The sequence below is a fragment of the Suricata suricatta genome, unplaced genomic scaffold (genome assembly GCF_006229205.1).
Source record: "Suricata suricatta isolate VVHF042 unplaced genomic scaffold, meerkat_22Aug2017_6uvM2_HiC HiC_scaffold_21, whole genome shotgun sequence".
Classification (NCBI taxonomy): domain Eukaryota; kingdom Metazoa; phylum Chordata; class Mammalia; order Carnivora; family Herpestidae; genus Suricata; species Suricata suricatta.
Window position 1 is genome coordinate 81,506 of NW_021865992.1, and position 18,824 is coordinate 100,329.

General features: G+C 44.8%; 1 protein-coding gene across 2 annotated transcripts in view; it reads right to left on the reverse strand.

Annotated features, from left to right (window-relative positions):
* LOC115284804 (MMS19 nucleotide excision repair protein homolog) overlaps positions 1–18,824 on the reverse strand; it is a 33,392-nt gene that overhangs the window by 809 nt on the left and 13,759 nt on the right. The window contains exons 3-29 of one of the 2 annotated variants that reach the window (XM_029931289.1): positions 17,304–17,404; positions 16,325–16,410; positions 15,867–15,941; positions 15,402–15,471; positions 14,695–14,823; positions 14,543–14,604; positions 9,598–9,684; positions 9,086–9,160; positions 8,602–8,679; positions 7,933–8,071; positions 7,525–7,679; positions 6,945–7,023; positions 6,533–6,658; positions 6,261–6,342; positions 5,857–5,954; positions 5,604–5,753; positions 4,291–4,446; positions 3,319–3,418; positions 2,738–2,840; positions 2,529–2,597; positions 1,971–2,097; positions 1,391–1,491; positions 1,191–1,247; positions 865–1,051; positions 482–564; positions 188–352; positions 41–100 (exon numbers count right to left, since the gene is read on the reverse strand). In XM_029931289.1, the coding sequence (XP_029787149.1) occupies positions 41–100; positions 188–352; positions 482–564; positions 865–1,051; positions 1,191–1,247; positions 1,391–1,491; positions 1,971–2,097; positions 2,529–2,597; positions 2,738–2,840; positions 3,319–3,418; positions 4,291–4,446; positions 5,604–5,753; positions 5,857–5,954; positions 6,261–6,342; positions 6,533–6,658; positions 6,945–7,023; positions 7,525–7,679; positions 7,933–8,071; positions 8,602–8,679; positions 9,086–9,160; positions 9,598–9,684; positions 14,543–14,604; positions 14,695–14,823; positions 15,402–15,471; positions 15,867–15,941; positions 16,325–16,410; positions 17,304–17,404 (2,800 nt within the window). Of the gene's footprint in view, positions 1–40; positions 101–187; positions 353–481; positions 565–864; positions 1,052–1,190; positions 1,248–1,390; positions 1,492–1,970; positions 2,098–2,528; positions 2,598–2,737; positions 2,841–3,318; positions 3,419–4,290; positions 4,447–5,603; positions 5,754–5,856; positions 5,958–6,260; positions 6,343–6,532; positions 6,659–6,944; positions 7,024–7,524; positions 7,680–7,932; positions 8,072–8,601; positions 8,680–9,085; positions 9,161–9,597; positions 9,685–14,542; positions 14,605–14,694; positions 14,824–15,401; positions 15,472–15,866; positions 15,942–16,324; positions 16,411–17,303; positions 17,405–18,824 lie in introns of both variants that reach the window. The other variant, XM_029931288.1, reaches the window with a different exon arrangement.

An 18,824-nucleotide genomic window follows, 5' to 3' on the forward strand; every position in this document is an offset into this window, starting at 1 on the left:
AGAAGTGACCAGGTCAGAGCGAGCCATCTCAGGTACTCACCACAGGGGTGGGCAGGCGAGTGAGTGCGTGCATACACTGCAGTGCAGCAATCCGGACAGCCTGGAACACAACCGTAAGGGGAGGGGGGTGAGGGGAGACCCGTAAAGGACACATAGGTGTCGAAGAGTTGCTGGGGCTCCAACGCACCATGGAAGGACTAGAGCTGAGGTTCAAAAACTTGGTGACAAGGGTGTCAACGTGAAGACTCATGACCTGGGGTGCTTCCAGTAGAAGAGGCTGAAGGCAGCTGAGGGTGGAGAGCTGTACTACACAGTCAGAGCAAGACAGGGCCTCCAGCAGCAAGGAGAGCAGCTAAGGGGCCAGAAGAAAGGTACAATCACAGATGTGGTGAGCCTGCTTCTCCTCCATGCCCCCATCCCCCTGTTTCTAGCATCAGCTGGAGGCAATGACTTGTCCCCAGGCTCTGACTGCAGGGCTTACCGTGGGCAGCTCTGGTAGGAGCACAGGCTTAGGCAGCCTATTAAGTACATGAGACAGGCCCTTAAGATAATTTGGCTTCACATCTGTAACAACATGGAAAAGCTTAGGAAGAAATTGGTCTCATATAGTTTGAACATTCAACTCCAATCTTGATGAAGCTGGGACATCAGCCTAGAAAGACACTGAAACAAACACCTCAAACTCAGAAAAAGCAAGATTTACCAAAGGAAAAAAGTGGGATAAGATTCCGGAAGTTTAGCCTTTCAGGTATAGATCACACTGTAGCTCTAAAGAAGCACTCAGGTCCTAAATTATTTTAGGGAATGTGACCTGAGCAAGGCAAAGGTCTATATATTTGGGGCCTTTTTTTAGACCCTTCTCACCTTGGGAAGCAGCATGGAAACCCTGGACCAAAGCAGGCACGTTATCTGTAAAGAATCGCTGGCGGAACATGATACGCACTTCAGCATGGCCGGCACGGGTCAACACGTCAGTGCAGTCAGACATGAGCAGAGAGAAGCCATCAGCCGCTGCTGGGCCTAGTTCCGGATCACCCAGAAGGCCCATGAGCTGGAGAAATGAGGTGCATGAGGAGAGAAGAATGAATATTAAATACCCAAGAAGAAGATGGCAGTGGTTTCTGGGAGGAATAGGATCAACAGGGAAGTGACTATTTAGGTCCTTGGCTCTGTCTCCAGAACAGACTTACCTGTTCTGTAAGGCAGGAGCTGAGAGGATGATATCTAAGCACTAAGGCCTTTGTTACCTGTAATCAGAGAACAGTCTGGGCATGACATTCAAACCCCAAAACCTCAAGAAGTGTGCTTGTGGTTCAAGGTCAAATAGAGAAATTTTATTTAGCCAGACGTAAGTGTCTCTGTCTAACTAGAGTTCATTCTGGGTTCTTACCCAGAGAAGCAGTGTGAAGGCCTGACTACGACAGGGGCCAGGGCTCAGGCCCGCCTCCACTTTGTCCACTGCCAGCTGCAGGAATTCATCCAGCTGTTGCCCTAAAAATAAGAGAGGAAACACTGAGGCAGAGAGGCTACATATTTCTTCTTTAACAACAAATGATGTAAATCATTTACATACAGAGCTCCCTGAGAAGCCATTAGAAAAGAACAGTATCATTCTGACTGTGACTTTGCCCACTCAGCTCTAGGACACTAGCAGGAGAGCCTGGTATCTCATAACGTAGGGTGCTGATATTCGGAAAGAGTCTACTAGTAAAAAATGATCTTGAATAGCTCCCTGTAGGGCGTTGGGTGACAGACACAGACAGAGCACTCCAACTGAACCTTCTTATCTTCTAATGTCCTGTAATGCTCTGCCCAGCTCTAGTCTTGACTCTTGTCCCAAGGGCTATCCCCTGGGAGGCCCTATTATATTTTTAGCAGCTCCTTTTTTAAAGAGCAGGAGGACTGAACTTCCAAGATTTCACTAGTAATTGATTCCGGGAGGCTCCCAACCCCCAGCCTCATTTCCGTACCTGCAGGAAGCTTGTTGAGGAGTCCTGCAAAGCACTTGGCAGCAGCGGTGGAGGAGAAGGGGCAGCTGGGGCAACAGCTCAGCTCTACAAGCTCCCGCATGAGTTGGTTCAGTTGAGGGATTTCCACCTACACAAAACCTGACCATGTAATGCGTGCAGAGAACACTCGAACTCCAAGAGATACCCAGTAGGAAGTGGAAGCAGGGGGTTGCGCCTGGGTGACTCAGTCTGTTAAGTGTCCGACTCTTGATTTCGGCTCAGGTCACGATCTCACGGTTCGTGGGATCGAGCCCCACATTGGGCTCTTTGCTGACAGTGCGGAGCCTGCTTGGAATTCTCTCTGCCTCTCTCTGTCTCTCTCTCAAAATAAATAAATAAACTTAAGGAGAAAAAGAAAGAAAGAAAGTGGCAGCAGAGGTCAAGATGGATGAGAGCTAAACTCTCCAGTGAGTAAAACAGAAGATCAGCTTAGCCTATGACAAATTTCTGCCCAGAAGTCACTTGGGCTCTACCTCCCCTTGTCAGGGTTAAACTATGGTACTCCCCAAATGTACTCACATTTCGAGGCAAGGAGCAGACAAAGGCCATAAGCAGTGCAACCAGCCGCCTCTGCCCTGAGGAGCCATCCTGTCAAGGGAGAAAAGCCCTAGCAAGTCTGTCCTGCCAGCAAGAGGCTTTTCTGTCTGAACCCCATCCCAGATTAGCCTCAAAATTCTGAAGGAAAGAAGTCCCAAGATTCTCCCCATTCTGGTCCATCAGACCCTCACCTGGAAAGGCTGGAATCTGCAGGGGAAGCTGTTTTCAGGCAGAAAGGAGACATTGCCATCCAAGAAAAGGGGCACAATGTGGGCAACACTCTGGGCAGCTAAGCTGGGGGTAGAGAACTAGGTGTCACCAAGGAGCCAGGGTTCTGATGTACCGTCGATTCACATTAGAGTCACTGAGTCAAGGGGCCAGAACACGATCATTCATGTATTCAACAAATATTAATTCAGCATATATTATGTGCCAAGAACCATTCCCTTTTTAGGCCCTGATGATTTAGCAGAGAATTAGATTAAATCCCTGTTCTCCTGGAGCTTACAATCTGGTGAGAGGACACAATGTATATTCCAAAAATACTCCACAGGTGATTCTAATGCACTTCTGTAGCGAAAAACCATTAACCCATCCCTCCCCTGCCCCTAATCCATGGTGCTAAAAAGCCACTTCCTCTTACTTTGCCAGGAAAACAACTCCCTCCACATCTGACTCCGGGTAAAAGACAGCTCAGAAGACAGCTATCTGCTATTTCTTCCAAAGATTGCTATCATACCTAAGATCAAGCCGCATCAATGATTATACTCACTCAGGACTCAAGTGGGTGGTGGCAGTGCCAATTACAGACACCATGGCAGCTAAGACCTCATCCTCCAACAGTACTTTTCTTAGAACTGAGTGCCCCTTCTCTGAAAAAAATAAACACACACACACACAATCACCAGGCCATGACCATGGTTCAGATTAGGTCCTGTCATCATCATGACTCCAGTTACGACGGCATCAGTTTTAAACCTTCCCCCTTGCGGCACTGTGGCCCTGAGCACGAGCACAGCACTAGAAACAGGAATGGTTAACATGGGCCACAGAGAGCTCTTGAGAACTTTGTGCAGTCCTCAGATTGGGCAACGTGGAAAATAAAGCTAGCTATTATGATCTTATGAATTTCAGAAATAGTTACTTTAGTTTTTTCCAAAACTTAAAAGATGACACAGATGTACTGTCAGGTGCAGTGGGCCTGCTGGAGCTGGACTCCAGTAGTCAAGGGTCCTTATTATTATAGCAGTTACACCTGTGGAGCTACCATACATTCACACCGTGTACTCTGTCGCCACGCACCACACAATTTTATTTAATCCTTACTAACTACCCTGTGACACAGATTTTACTCTTTATCTTCCCCTTTTAAGCGAGAAAACAGAGGCTTACAAAGGCTAAATATCTTCACTTAACAGTGGTGGAGCTGAAGATGAAACCCAACCAGGTCAGCTTGATTTCAGAGCCCAATTCTAACTAATTACATAGCAATTATTGAGGAAAAAGGTGTGCGTCCTGCTGAGTTTTGCTAACACGAGTAGATTTTGGTTCCTGCCCACTGGTCAGGTTGGCACCCTTTGCTTGAAGTGAAAACTCACTTTGGAGACAAAAGGATTCAAAAGAAGCCTCTGTTGGTACAAAATGTAATGCCCGTGGTAGCCTGCAGGTGGCATTGCTGTCCACCAGCAGTGGAAGGCTGAAGTCCAGGGGCGGGACAGGGAAGGTGCAAGGTGGAGAAAGTTACCTGGCATGGAAGCCTGCACAGCCAGGGCGAGCAGGCAAGGTACAGCTGTCTGGTGGAAATACCAGCAGCTCTCAGGGTCCTGCTGGCATTTTTCTGCCACCTGCTGGAGGCTCTGACAGACAGCAATAACTTCATTGGTTCCTGCAACCATATTCCCTGTGTAGTAAGAAAGTATTCTCTGTAAAGTGTTCTTTTTTTTAATGTTCTTCTTTAAAAATTTTTTTTATGTCTTTATTTATTATGAGAGAGAGAGACAGAGAGTGAGAGGGAGAGGGGCAGAGAGGGAGACACAGAATCTGAAGCAGGCTCCAGGCTCCAAGCTGTGAGCACAGAGCCTGAAGCGGGGCTCAAACCCATGGATTGTGAGTTCATGACCTGAGCCGAAGTCAGACGCCTAACTGACTGAGCCACTCAGGCACCCCTGTAAAGGGTTCTTAAAAGCACTTCCAGATCTTTCAGATACAGAATATAGGAAGAATAATCAAAGATGAATGACTAAAGAGTCCAAGTGTCTTATAAAGGAACAAGCAATTTCACTTTCTTGGCTGTTTTGTTTTCATTTATTCAGGTTTTGGACCAGAATAGGCTCTGTGCCAGCTCTGCAACAGAGGCACCCATACGTATTTTCTGTTAGTTCTAATGACAGCCCTAGAGGTTATCATTTTCCCTATTTTATAGAGGAGGATGTGGAGGTGAAATGAAACCACCAGTGGTTTTCTAGGGTTATAGTTAAGTGCAAAGTCAGGAGTCAAACCCCGGCCACGCTCTGAGCTGTAACAGCTGCTGGAACATCCACCGGATCTACCACGAAGGGCTGGGCAGTGCAGAGCTGGGAGCTTAGGACAGTAGCAAGGGCCCGTGGTGAGTGTGCACAGGCTCACAGTAGCAGCGCTGCTGTCACTTACGTCTTGGAGCAGCAGTGTGTAGGAGTGACCTGGAGATCTTGTTTAAAGCAGATTCTAATAGTAGGGCCTAAGATTCTGCACCTCGAACGAGTTCCCAGACAATGCCCATGCTGCTGGTTGATGGACCACATTTTCAGTAGCCATGGCCCTACACTGGTGCTTTTTAATTTTGACTTCATGTCAAATTCACCTGGGCACTCAAAAATTATAGTTGTTTGAGTCCCATTCCTCCTCAGAGACTGACAAGTTAAACAAAGCGAGGCCCAGGCATCAACATTTTTTAAAGGTTCCCACAACTCTACTTATGTATCATCACCTGTGGAACCACTGCCTCAGAGGCATCAACTCCAAATGTGCCTGCGGTTCCCCATTCAGCCCAGCTCCTTGATGATTATTCTCAGTAGTTACCTTTGTTCATCTGGCAGAGATGCTGTAGCAGGAGAGGCAGGGTCTCCTTGACAATACTGGGATGCGTTGATACAGCTGATAAGGCTTGTAGACAGTGGAGATGCCGGGAGCATTTGGTGGACTCATCCCCTCTAGCCAAATCTAACTCCCCTGCAAGCAACCCAGGAGACATGATTTCACTGTGTGATGGCACACATGAAGGCCCCCACGCATCCCTGGGAAGGCACAAGCACAGAAGACTAGAGACACATACCTCTGCCCAGCTCCTCGGCAAGCTTGGGCACTAGGTGGCTGCTGAAGGCTACAGGGTAGAGAGTGGCTAGGGCTCCGGATGCTTCCAGTGCTGCCGCCCTGCTGGAGACACAAGGCAGATGAGAAATAGCTGAGCCCTGGCCCACTGTTCTCTTGCCTAGGCTGGCCATCAAGCAGATTCGGGGGTGTGGGCTCCCAAGCCTGCCTTATTGAAGAGCAGGACTCAAGTACCTACACCACTAAGTTGGACAGGGCTTCTTAATGCCCCCCAAAAAGAGAAGCCTGAAACCTCCACCAGTTGGTAGTTAGAGACAAGCACAGGCCCATCTCCCCTAGAGAAGGCCAAGGGTCAGAAGCACAGAGCCCAGCGACAGCTTGCTCTATCTTGCTGCTTTCAATCCTCACCAACTCTGGGAGTCCTCCTCCAGAAAGCTCAGTCTGTACAGGTGACCCACTGCCAACTCCAAGTCCTCAGAAGAGAGAAGATCTGTGTTAAAAGGAAACACAAACCTCATCTTTCTTCTCCTGTAGCCGCCACAACCCTTCCAAAAGTCATAGTAGAAATCCCAAATCATCCAGACTTACGGTAAGAACCAAAGAATTAGGATTGCTCTTAAGATGGAAAATAGCAAGGAAGGGACCAATACCCTTTCATTTCTTGTTCCCTTAAAGTGTACCTGGCTGGGCACCCAAGACCACGAGTGTACGGATGCCAACAAGCTGAAGCTGGGTGTTGGGATCTGTCAGAGCCATGAACACCAGTGAACACAGCTGGTCCTTGAAGACATTCAGAGGCCTTTCATCTAGAACAGATAGAGTACACGTTAGAGGGAAGCCCTGACTCAGCAGTGATGCAAAGACAACTTGGGGCAAGATTCAAAGAGCTTAATCTTAACAGTGGGTATCCAGGAAATAGACTAGGAAAAAATAAACAGGCCTCATCTGGTAAGTGTGCTCTGGTGCTACAACCTCAGAACTGGAATGCTGTTGTTCTAGAGTACTTCTATGTAGCATTTCTTGCCTACTGTCCTTCATAGGAATAGAGTACTCAGCAGCCCCCAGGACACCACACCTGGAAGGTGACCTTACCCTTGTCTTCATAACTCCATTTCTGGTGTAGCTTCAAGAAACCCAGGATCATTTCAAGTATTGTCCGCCGCTGGTTGCTCTGTAATGTTTTAAGAAGGACTGGGGTCAAAGAATATTTTATTTATTTATTTATTTATAATTTTTTTTAATGTTTTACCTATTTTTGATACAGTGAGAGACAGAGCATGAGAGGGGGAGGGGCAGAGAGAGAAAGAGACACAGAATCTGAAGCAGGCTCCAGGCTCTGAGCTAGATGTCAGCACAGAGCTTGACGCGGGATTTGAACCCACGAGCGTGAGATCTGACCTGAGCCGAAGTCGGAGCCTTAACCGACTGAGCCACCCAGGCACCCCTCAAAGAATATTTTCAAAGATATCAGTCCGGCTCCTCTAGAAGCAGGAGAATTATCCTCTTATGTAAGAGTGTCAGAAAGAGTGAATAAGGGAACCAGTAGCAGCTTATGGGAGGAAAAACCCAAGATCTACTATGAGGGACAAGCTCAATGCTTAGCTTCTCTCTCTCTGTGGAAAGGATCCTAGCAAGGTTCCCACCATTTCCTCAAAAGATTCGGTTTCCTTACCTGACTGTGTTTGTGGAACTGTTCCAGCAGCAGAGGCAGTACATTGCTGGTGATGTGGTCACAGGCCCGAGCAGATGCACCTGCAGCTGCCTGCAACAGTTTGGCACTAGGCCACACCAGTTTCATGTCCGGTTCACACAGATGGTGCCTGCAGTCTAGAGAGGCAGCATATCACAGACCTGGGGAGTAGGCTGAATGCTGCCCGATTCCCCTGCAGTCCACAGAAGTTGGAGCTTGAGACCTGGGACAGTTTGCTAGCAGTTATCACTCACATTGTTTTCAAATTCAAAGCAGGGCTCCAGCACCCAAGTCAATGAATGTGGGGGCCTACTCATGAAAGGTCACTGGCCTTAAGAAACTTCTTTCTATTGTACTCAACCCCTTTTCTGGCTGCCATGGTCCCATTACCCTGTAGAATGTTGCTAAGGAAGGAGTCAAGGAGGTCCTCAGCATCAGCCCTCAGCACAGACCGAGACAAACATGCAGTCAGGGAGTGGAGAGCCGCCAGGCCATCTGCCTCCACCCGCTCACTTGCCGTCTGGAACACCTGTCAGGGAGGGATCCCATGGCTACTGAGGTGAGCCTGCACCAGGTAAAAGCCCACCCACCCACTGCCTATTTCCTTTGGGGAGTGGGGTTTGAGAACCTTTAGGGTATAGCCACAGAAATTAACCCTTCAAGTGAGCTTCTTCTCAATGGATGTATTCTCGCCAAGTCCTTAGTCCCACTAGAATTGATACACATACTTTTTGAGAAACAGGCTACCAACTTTGAGCAGTGGTAGTTGGGATCCCCTTTCCCGAGTCTCTTCTTCTCCCTTTGTATTCAATATGGTGACAGATGCACCATGACCTGTGCTCCTTACCATGGAAGGACAGGAAGTGGGCACTATGCAAAGGTGATCATGTGCCATCATCAAACAGCTGACTCTCCCTTGTCATTCAACTAGAAGTATGTCCCCTTACTGGCTTGGTGAATAACCAGGCCACCAACAGGGAAAAGGACAGGCTGTGTTATTTCCCCTCATGCCCAGCAACTGGGAGTTAACAGGAGGGAGTTTATCTAATTAACACTCACCTCTCTACGGACAGAAGCCCAAAGGCTGGGGAGGAAGTCCTTCAGTTCCTTCTGTCCATACACAGCACAGCAAGCATTCTGCCAAGGAAAGCACAGGTGTCAGCTCTCTACACACTCAGACTTCGAGGACATGTAGGCACCTCAGCAGAAAAGCCCCTGAAGGAGCATGGCTCTCACCAGAAGAACCAGCAGGATTTCACAAAAGTCCTATCCAGGTCATAAAAATGGGAGTTCACCCCGACTGATTGAAAATAAGCAAAAAGAGGGAGCCCTGGTCAGCCTTTCTTCAGTTGCCACTCAGTTACTACCGGACCAATTATGCAGCTGGTGGGAGGGATTGCTTTAGGTCAACATATAAGCCCAGATTCTGGGTATCCCTCTCATGAGGGCCACTGAACTATATTCCCTGGCTCTCTACTATATTTCTTAGCGGTCCTGAATTGTCTAAAGGCAGGTGGGTCCTGGGAAAAAAGAAACGACTCACCAGAGTCTGCAGAGAATCCAGCTTGGCACTCAGAATCTCAGAATCTACTTTTTCAATCAGCAGGGGGAGCAGGAACTGTTGGAGAGAAGGAAGGACTGAAGTCTGAGATGGGTAGTGTTGTAGCAATGCCAAGGCCAACTATGTCCTTACTGCCACCAGTACCCAGGGTAGGACCCACATCAGAGAGTTATAGTTGAGTCAGGAGTTGTGACTGTAAATGAACCTTCCTGCCAACCTGTGGCTAGACTCCAATTTAACCTGAAAAGTGGGCTATTTGGCAACACTACAGGATTTAAAAAAAGAGCACCAAATAGTGACTAGATTATTATTTTAAACAAAGAGATGGTAAAGCTTTCTACTTTGAAGATACTTGCCAAACACACCTTAAAACATTTCAGGATACCCTACCCAAAAATGTATACTGGATCATTCTTTTTCCCCATACTCTTATTATTCTTTATTCAGAGCCTTCTTTGGGCTGAGGCTACATACCTAATGTTGGCTAGACCCACCTCAGCAAAGCGTGGTGTAGAAGCCAGCACAGCTCGAAGACTCAGGATGAGGTCTTCTCTCTGGATTCCATGGGGATCATTAGGTGGCTGGAAAAGGAAGAAGGGCCATGGGTTTGCACAACTCTTCAGACCACCCTGGGACACAAGATTCAACCTGGCAACCCTGCAGGGGCTGGGATATTGACTGTTCGGACAGAACAGTGTGACAGGAGGCCCCAGCAGGAAGACATGCTTACTCTTATATGTTCCTTGGGAATTTAAGCCTGTTGGGCACTTACGTTCTATCTGATCTATCATCTCACCAAAGGCAAACACCTTGGGGCGCCTGGGTGGCTCAGTCGGTTAAGTGTCTGACTTTGGCTCAGGTCATGATCTCACGGTTCGTGGGCTTGAGCCCCGTGCCAGGCTCTGTGCTGACAGCTCAGAGCCTGGAGCCTACTTTGGATTCTGTGTCTCCCTCTCTCTCTCTCCCACCCCCTCTCATGCTCTGTCTCACTCTGTTTCAAAAATAAATAAAACATTAAAAAAATTTTTTTAAATTAAAAAATAAAAGAAAGGCAAACATCTTTCTGGTACATTAGTTTCTTATTTGTATACATATTATGACTATATGTTAGGAGACACAGTTTTAAAACTGTCTTAAAATATACATACTTTTAAAACTGTAATTGTTTTGAACATAGGGCTTATGATCCTTTTTCTTCACTTAATACATTAGGTACATTTTCTACGGTATTATTCTTTCATAACATTAGGTTTCATGACTGATACTATTTCATTCTATAAATGAGCCACAATTTATTTAAAAAATTCCTCTTTGATGGACAGTTCTATTTTTTAATCCTTATTAAAAAAAAGCTATAATTCTGGCAACATAAAAAACATTGATGGTTTCTATGTTTAAAAAAAGTCAGTCTGGGGAGCCTAGGTGGCTCAGTCGGTTTAGCATCCGACTTTGGCTCAGGTCATGATCTCATGGTCCATTGGTTCAAGCCCTGCATCAGGCTCTGTGCTGATGGCCTGGAGCCTAGATGGAGCCTGCTTCTGATTCTGTGTGTCCCTCTCTCTCTGCCCCTCCCCTGATCATGCAGTTTCTCTAAAATAAACATAAAAAAAAAAATCCAGTCTGAAGATGTGTATATTTTCCTTTTCCTCTTCAGAAACAACATCAAAAATACAGCAAAAGGATTTTAAGACATAAAGCTATGGGTGCCTGGGTAGGTCAATTAAGCATCTGACTTTGGCTCAAGTCATATTGCAGTTTGTGAGTTCAAGCCCCCTGCACTGACAGCGCAGAGCCTGGAGCCTGCTTCAGATTCTGCCCACCACCCCCACTTGTGCATGTACTCGCTCGCTCTCTCTCTGAAAAAGAAATACATAAATATTTAAAAAAAAAAGACACAAAGCTACGGTCACTTGTCTGGCTCAGCTGGTAGAGCATATGACTCTTGGATCACAGGGTCATGAGTTTAAGCCCCATGCTGGGTGTAGATATCACTTAAAAAAATTTTTTTTAAATTATTTAAAAACCAAGATATAAAGCTAAAGGTTGAAAAAAATAGATTAAGAGATGTTAACAATAAAATTTTAGAAGCTAAAAAGGAGATGGAAAAGAAATGACTTACTCGGGACAAGACAACAGAATTCTCAGTAGGGTTGGGATAAGCCTGCTCAAAAAGGTTTGCAACTGGCAGTACCAGGTGCCTTTGGAGTTGGGAGTGCGGTTAGAGAACCACTTAGACTGCTTCCTAGCTCCTCCCTTTCTTCGGCAGAATCTGGAGGTTTAACTCTCTGGAAAGGGTAAGACAGAGGTCTCTAATCTTGGAGATGTAGGTGCAGTAGAGAGCCTGAGAAAATAGGGTATCTGACCCAAGAGGAAGGATAAAGGGATCCCAAGGATGACGGTGAAGGAAGGTTCAAGATCTACTTTGCATGAGGAGTAGGAAGCAACCAGTTGAGACTACATGTATGGCCAAGTTAAGAATGGTTTTTACACTTTTTCCTTTTAATTCCAATGTAGTTAACATACAATGTTAAATTAGTTTTAAGTGTACAATATAGTGATTCAACAATTCTATATAATACTCAGTGCTCAACAAGATAAGTGTACTCTTAATCCCCTGGTTTTTACATTTTTAAATGGTTGGGGGGAGAAAATCAAAATAATAATATCTTGTGACATGTGAAAACTATATGAAATTTAAATTTCCATGTCTATATTTATTGCAATACACTGCACCACATTCCAGTGTCTATGGCCATTTTTGTTAGAACAGCAGCATTGAAGAGCTGTGACAGAAATGAGAGTCTGGAAAACCTAGAATACTATCTGGTCCTTACAAAAAAAAAAGTTTGCCCAGCCCTGCCTGTAGAGTAAGTGTACACGCATAGTGAAAATCAAGGGAAGCATCACTGGGGCGGCTGGGTGGCTCAGTCAGGTAAGCGGCTGACTTCGGCTCAGGTCATGATCTCACAGACTGCAGTTCAAGCCCTGCGTCGGGCTCTGTGCTAACAGCTGGAAGCCTGGAGCCTGCTTCAGATTCTGTATCTCCCCCTCTCTCTGCCCCTCCCTCCACTCCCGCTCTGTTTCTCTCTGTCTCAATAATAAATAAACATTTTAAAAAAAGGGAACCATCACTTATACTGATGTGATCCACTATGATGATGGCCTCTGGCCAAACAGGATTGATAAGACCTTAAAGCATATTTCTGAAACAATAAATTAAAAAAACAAACAAATAGATTTAAGAAAACAAAACAAAAAGTATATTTCTGACACAAATAGTTACACTAAAGGCAGTTGTCCCTTATTTTATTTATTTATTTTTTTAAATATCATGTTTTGTCAAATTGGCTTCCATATAGTGCTCATCCCAATAAGTGCCCTCCTCAGTAGTGTCTCTTGTTTTAACTGACAAGAGCTTTCTGCTTCCCATACAGACTGCAGTGCAGAAGAACATACACAATTCTGCTTGAGGAACACCCGGCTGGCTCAGTAAGTAGAGTAAGTGACTCTTAATCTTCGGGTCGTAAGTTCAAGCCCCATGTTGGGTGTAAAGCTTCCTTAAAAAAGTCTACTCAAATAAGAGACATTCTCCTATGATTATCTATAATTTTTTTGTGTGTTGAGTATCTGAGAAAATACATATGCAGTTGAGAGCAGTGATCATCTTTAATAAAAGGAAAATGGATGGTTGGCAGTAAAGGGGTATAAAAAGGCTTCATTCTCTATCTTTTAAATGTTGACTCATGCTTACTCTATTACATTTCAAAAAATGAATGATATACTCTTCCCTGCCCCCTAATTAAAAATGCATTGTGTTTTAGCAATTCCACTTTTAGGAATTTATCCTACTGTCCTACCCACATATATATGTGAAATGATACATGTATCGGGTATGTAAGTTGCATCGTTGCCTGTAACAGCATAAGATTAGCAGCAACCTTTATCCCATAGAGGACCAGTGAAATGAATTAGGTATTTCCATTAGAAGGAATACTACACAACCATAAAGAATAAAGAGCTAACTTATATACTGATATGGAACACTCCAAGATATACTTAAGTGAAAAAGGCCAAGTACAGAAAAGTACATACATACACTGCCATTGGTAGGGGAGCATTTGCTTACATATGGATGAAAAAGTTATGTAAGATATAGACCTAATTTATAAAACAGTTGACAACAGAGAAAGAAATGGTGGTAGATATTCACATTTTTGCACCTTTTAGATTTTGGATCATATAATTATTACTTTTTCAAAACAAACATAAAATAAAGCAAGACCAGAAACGTGGTGGCCTAACGAAGAGCTTTCAAGATTTCAAAGACATAAGTTCTTCTGAGTTAGAAATAGTGACACTGGGGCGCCTGGGTGGCTTAGTTGGTTAAGCAGCCAACTTTGGCTCAGGTCATGATCTCATGGTTCATGGGCTCGAGCCCCACGTCAAGCTCTGTGCTGACAGCTCAGAGCCTGGAGCCTGCTTCAGATTCTGTGTCTCCCTCTCTCTCTGACCCTCCCTGGCTCACACTCTGTGTCTCTCCCTCTCAAAAATAAATAAATGTTAAAAAAAGAAAAATTAAAAAAAAAAATAGTGACATTGATTACAAAAGAGATAAAAAGAAATTCAGGAGAGATGGCCCTAAGGACCATGCTGTCAAGTGGAATAAGCTGGTAAGCAATTCTCCGTGGCAAAGATGGCTGTGTAACTTTAAAGGCAGTAAGAGTCAATACTCAGATGCCATTTGGTGTCCTGTCATAGAACTTTCATTTCTTCAAAACCACTAATGCTTGCAGTACACACATGCATGCACACCCACACAGGGAGGAGATCCCGAGTTTTTGCACATAGAAGGGAAATCAGGATACAGAGCAGGAGGAAGGTCCAAGGGGGTCATGGTCAGAGCATGCTGTATATACTGCACACAATTGTGTTTTGTTTTGTCAATTTTGTTTCTTTTGGCTGAGATCACCCCTCAGATTCCAGGATCATATCCTCATTCCTTAGAAGTCAACTGAAATCTCATCTCATCTGTGAAGTCATTTCCTGCCTACTCTAGCTCACAATGAACTCAGTCTTCTCTGAACAATTAGAAGACCACTTGTTTTGGTTCATAATCTCATACTATTACTTAAATGTTTTAGCCTTCAAGGGCAGAAACCATGTTTTACAATTCGGTAACCCTTGGCACTAAGTACATTGTTAAAGAGCTTAAGGAGCCTCCAAATACCCGCTGAATTGACTCCTTCCTCTGACTGCAAATGCTTCTCCATTCCCAGTTTATTAAAATGTAAGCTCACAAGGGCACGGATTGTCTCCTTTGAGTTCACTGCTGTGTCCTCAGTGCCTAAAACTGGACCTGATTCACAGAAGGTACTCAATGAATATTTGAATGAATCAATTAATGAACAAATGAATGAATGATTAAAAGGTGCTACTTACAGGGGTAAAATCAATAGGGAAGTAACAAGACGTCACTTCAAACAACTCCTCCACAAAGGGTCCTAAGGTAACAGAGAAACAATGAGGTCAACTTATACTTTTCACTCATCAGACAAGCCCCAACCAGCTAATTCAAGGTTACAAGGACATACCCAGACTATAGTCCCTAGAGATGAGGTCATGGACGATGCGGAAAGCCACCAGAAGATTCCGCGGATCCTTTTCTCCATCCATCATCTGGATGAAGCCAAAGGTGAAGTCAGCTCCTAGGCCCTTCAGCTCTGGGGAGGAGAGAACAGGTCACTATCCTCCCTCAAGACAGAAAGCTGGGCTTTCTTCCGGCTTGGGGTTTCCTTCTACTCTCACCATCCCACCTTTGCTGCTTCCCAGAGCAGACTCTTGTTGTTTTCCTATTCTGAGAGAGTGCATAATGAAGAAGAGATGTGCAATATATAACCCCGAGAGATAAGAGTTTCTTTTTGTTAAGTTTATTTATTTTTAGAGAGAGCATGAGTGGGGAAGGGGCAGAGAGAGAGGGAGAGAGAGAATCCCAAGCAAGCTCTACTGACAGCGTGAAGCCCCAGCAGGCTCCATCTCAGGAACTAAAATTAAGAATTCACACTTAACCTACTGAGCTACCCAGGTGCCCCCTTTAGGTAAGAATTTAAAACATCAGCCTACACTCGACCCTTCCTTTAGTTTACTGGGAAGTGAGGGGACCCCCTCCCCCCAGTTTCCCTTCAGTCTTTTTCAGAGTATTGGCTCTCCTATATGACTTCTAAGCTAAACTTGAGTCCTGGCAATGGGGAAGAAAGGATATGCCCACTTTTCAGGCTTGCCAAAGAACCCTGCCTTTTACCTTCTTCCCGGGTTCGCATGAAGTTGGTGATGATACTGTAGACTGTGTGTCGGTCCACCTGAGGCAGGGACTGGGAGGGGGGGCGTGGAAGAGACCAGAAGTCAGTAAAGTACTCAAAGAATACCTGAGCTGACAAAACCACTCCACTTCCTGCTTCACAATCTCTAGATGGACAGTGCTCTTTATACTAGTATAAGAAGAACATAAGAAGAAATGCAGAGAAAGGCTATGGCTATTGGACTACCAGTTACAGCAGTAAAGCCAATAACCAAAACCTGTCTGCTTTACTCTCTTTAGGTTTCAGAGGACATAGGTCAGACATATTAGCACGGTTCCTCCTCCTATATAGTAGCAAGGACTAGCATGTAAACACGGTCAGGAATCGGAAAAAGTTCAGGACTTAGAAGGTGTTATTTTTGCCACCTAATCCCAGTTATGTCAGGTCTGGGAGACAGGAGAACTCACCTGGACGTGGACCTCCTGGAAGATGGCTTTAAGCACAGACACAGCCAGCCCTGGGGGCAGGGCCACACACAGACTCTGGGGGAGAAGAGGAGATGTGTGAGCACTGAGGGAATTCTAGCCTTCAAGATATAATCCCCAAAACAGGCCTCATTAGCTATAGTGGGAATCACAACATCCAGGTTCAGGAAGAAGCACTAAGAGTGAGAAACATGGTCCCTTTTCTGGGGCTGATTAGTTCTCTGCAGCTCCTTCCACTTTGGTTCTGAATTCCAGTCCCCCCCAAATACTTTTAATCTCTAGACTAAAAACAGAAGTGAAACTGGCTGACACTAGTTTACTCCCCACTTGGGCATCTGCTCCTCAGCATGTGGGAGTCTCACGCCCAAAAAACAAGGACAGAATTCGCTGGAAAAGGGCTCCTGCAAACACAGTATGTAATGAAAAAAAAAAGAACTTACAAGTGCCCTCAAACCTTGCAGGACAGATGGGATCACAAGATGATGGTCCTTCAGCCGGTTCTCATAGAATAGGATCAGGTGGATCACTGTACAAACCAGAAACGCAGCCATTATTTTACACAGGCTCCCTCCCAAACTTTGGAAAGGCTGCTCCTGTTTGGGCTTTACTACAAATTTTCTCCTTCACTAAGAGATCTGTCCCACGCCCTCCCATTTGAGGGTGCCTTGATCAGTCTGGAAAATAGGTGAACATCTTTTGTTATCCGTTCTCATGTAGGTCCGCATTTGAATCCACTTTCAACTCCAGAACCTCCTTCCTATCGAACCAGAATTGGCAAACTTTCTCAAAGGGCCAAATAGTAAATATTTTAGGCTTGCAGGACATAGTATTGATCACAACTACTCAACTCTGCTCAACTTGGGGTCACTGTAACTAAAAAGCAGCTATACGGTTGTGGCCATATGCTAGCAAAATGTTATTAATAAAAACAGGCTGTAGTTTGCCCACTACTATGCTATAGAAGATTAAAAAAGAAAAAGTCTAAGGAGGGGTGTCTGGTGGCTTAGCCGGTTAAGTGTCTGATTCTTGATTTTGGTGCAGGTCATGATCTCAGTATTCTTGGGATTGAGCCTGCCTCCAGCTCTGAGCTGACAGCATGGAGCCTGCTTGGGATTCTCTCTCCCCCCTTCCCCTGCTCACACTCTCTCTCTCTTTCTCTCAAAATAGATAAACATTAATAAATAAGCTTTAAGTAAATAAATAATGTCTAAGGCTACATTTGAAATGCTAGTGTCTTTGGTCTCAATTCTTATCACCTCTGCCACATATACCAGTGAGGAATGAAGATGCTGAATTAGTGGTTCATGGATTCCTCATGCCCTCCCTTTTTTCTTCCCTCCCTGTAAGGCTGGCTTGAACAGACAAGGAAGGCGTCGGCTCAGCAATCCAGGAAGACACGCCTACTAGTGATGCCAGTACCTTCCTTCTCCAGGAGCAAGGAGTGACACTGGAGTAGCACCTGTGACAGAAGCTGGATTCCTCGTGCCCGAGTTCGGGGTTCTGGATTCTCTAGAGATGACCTGGGGGGAAAGTAGGATACAGAGAGCTTGACATAATACTGTTCAAACTTTTGAAGGCATAAATATTTTGAAATTAGTCAAGCTCACCCCCTGGGCATGGAATCCAGCCCAGGAAAGGTGTTCTGTAGGTACTTAGCATTATAGATAATAGTAAAGCCAGAGCCTAAAGGGCCAGTCCCCAGATTGATCTGACATTCATTAGAGGCTCATCTGACACCACAGCCAACAGAAGTATCCATCTGCTGGCACTGACTGGGCATCGGGCTTACTCTTATATGATAGTGACATTCCTCTGAAACAGAGCTTAGCAGCTACCCGCAGGGCTCAGCAGGTCCTGGCAGCAGCGTCTTCCACCCAAACAGGAGAATAAATATACGGCTGCCAAGAAAAAAGTGCTGAGAGCGATGAGGTCTTAGAGGGAAAAATCTTTATAAGTGGAAGTTTACAAAGTAAGATGGTCAGAATAAAGTTTTAATTACTTAGGATTATTGAATTGGAAAACCTGGACTGAAGCAATAAGGTGACTTATCTTCAAAACAGCTCTTATAGAGATTACATTTAAACATACTTGAAGAAATCTAAGCAAGTTAATGTAGGAAGTAGAAGATTTCTGAAGAACTGACTAGGACATCTGACTGAAATCTCAAGGATACGCGTGTCTGTACCTAGGAGGTCAGGGGCAAAACTAAAAATCACGTTTGACAGGAACAGAATAGGATCCTGTCTAAAGGACCCTGTTAAGAGGTAGAAAACTGGGTGTTTAAAAATAGACCAAGACACATAAATGTTCGTATTGGCACTATTTAGAATGCTCAAATTTGAAAGCAACCCTGATACCCATCCACCACCTGATGAATGGTTAAATGAGATATATTCATAGAACAGATTATTCATCAGCAAGAAATGAAGTACTAGAAAGAGCTATAACAGGAATAAACTGAAAACATATATTAAGTCAAAGTAGCTAGTCACAAAGGTTACATGTTGTATGGTCCCATTTATATGATATTTCCAAAACTGGCAAATCCACAGAGATAGAATGTAGATTAGTGGTTGCCAGGGGCTGAGAAGAAGAGGGAATGAAGAGTGAGTGACTGCTAATGGGCATGGGGTTTCTTTCGGAGGTAATGAAAATGTTCAAAAATTGATTGAGGGTTGCATAAATCTGTGAATACATAAAAAATGAACTTTATGACATATGAATTACATCTCAATAAAGCTGTCATTTTTTTTAAATGGATCAAGGCCACACGTTAGTAGAAAGGCCAAATGGTCTCTCATGTGGGAGAGAGGCATAATAGTGACTTATATGCCACCCACCCTCCCAATTTTCTAGTTTTCTGCTTCAGAAGACAAGCTGGCTGTGACAGTTAACAACCTTTGCAAAAAAGACTTGTCAATTTAGATGGTCTACCAAGTA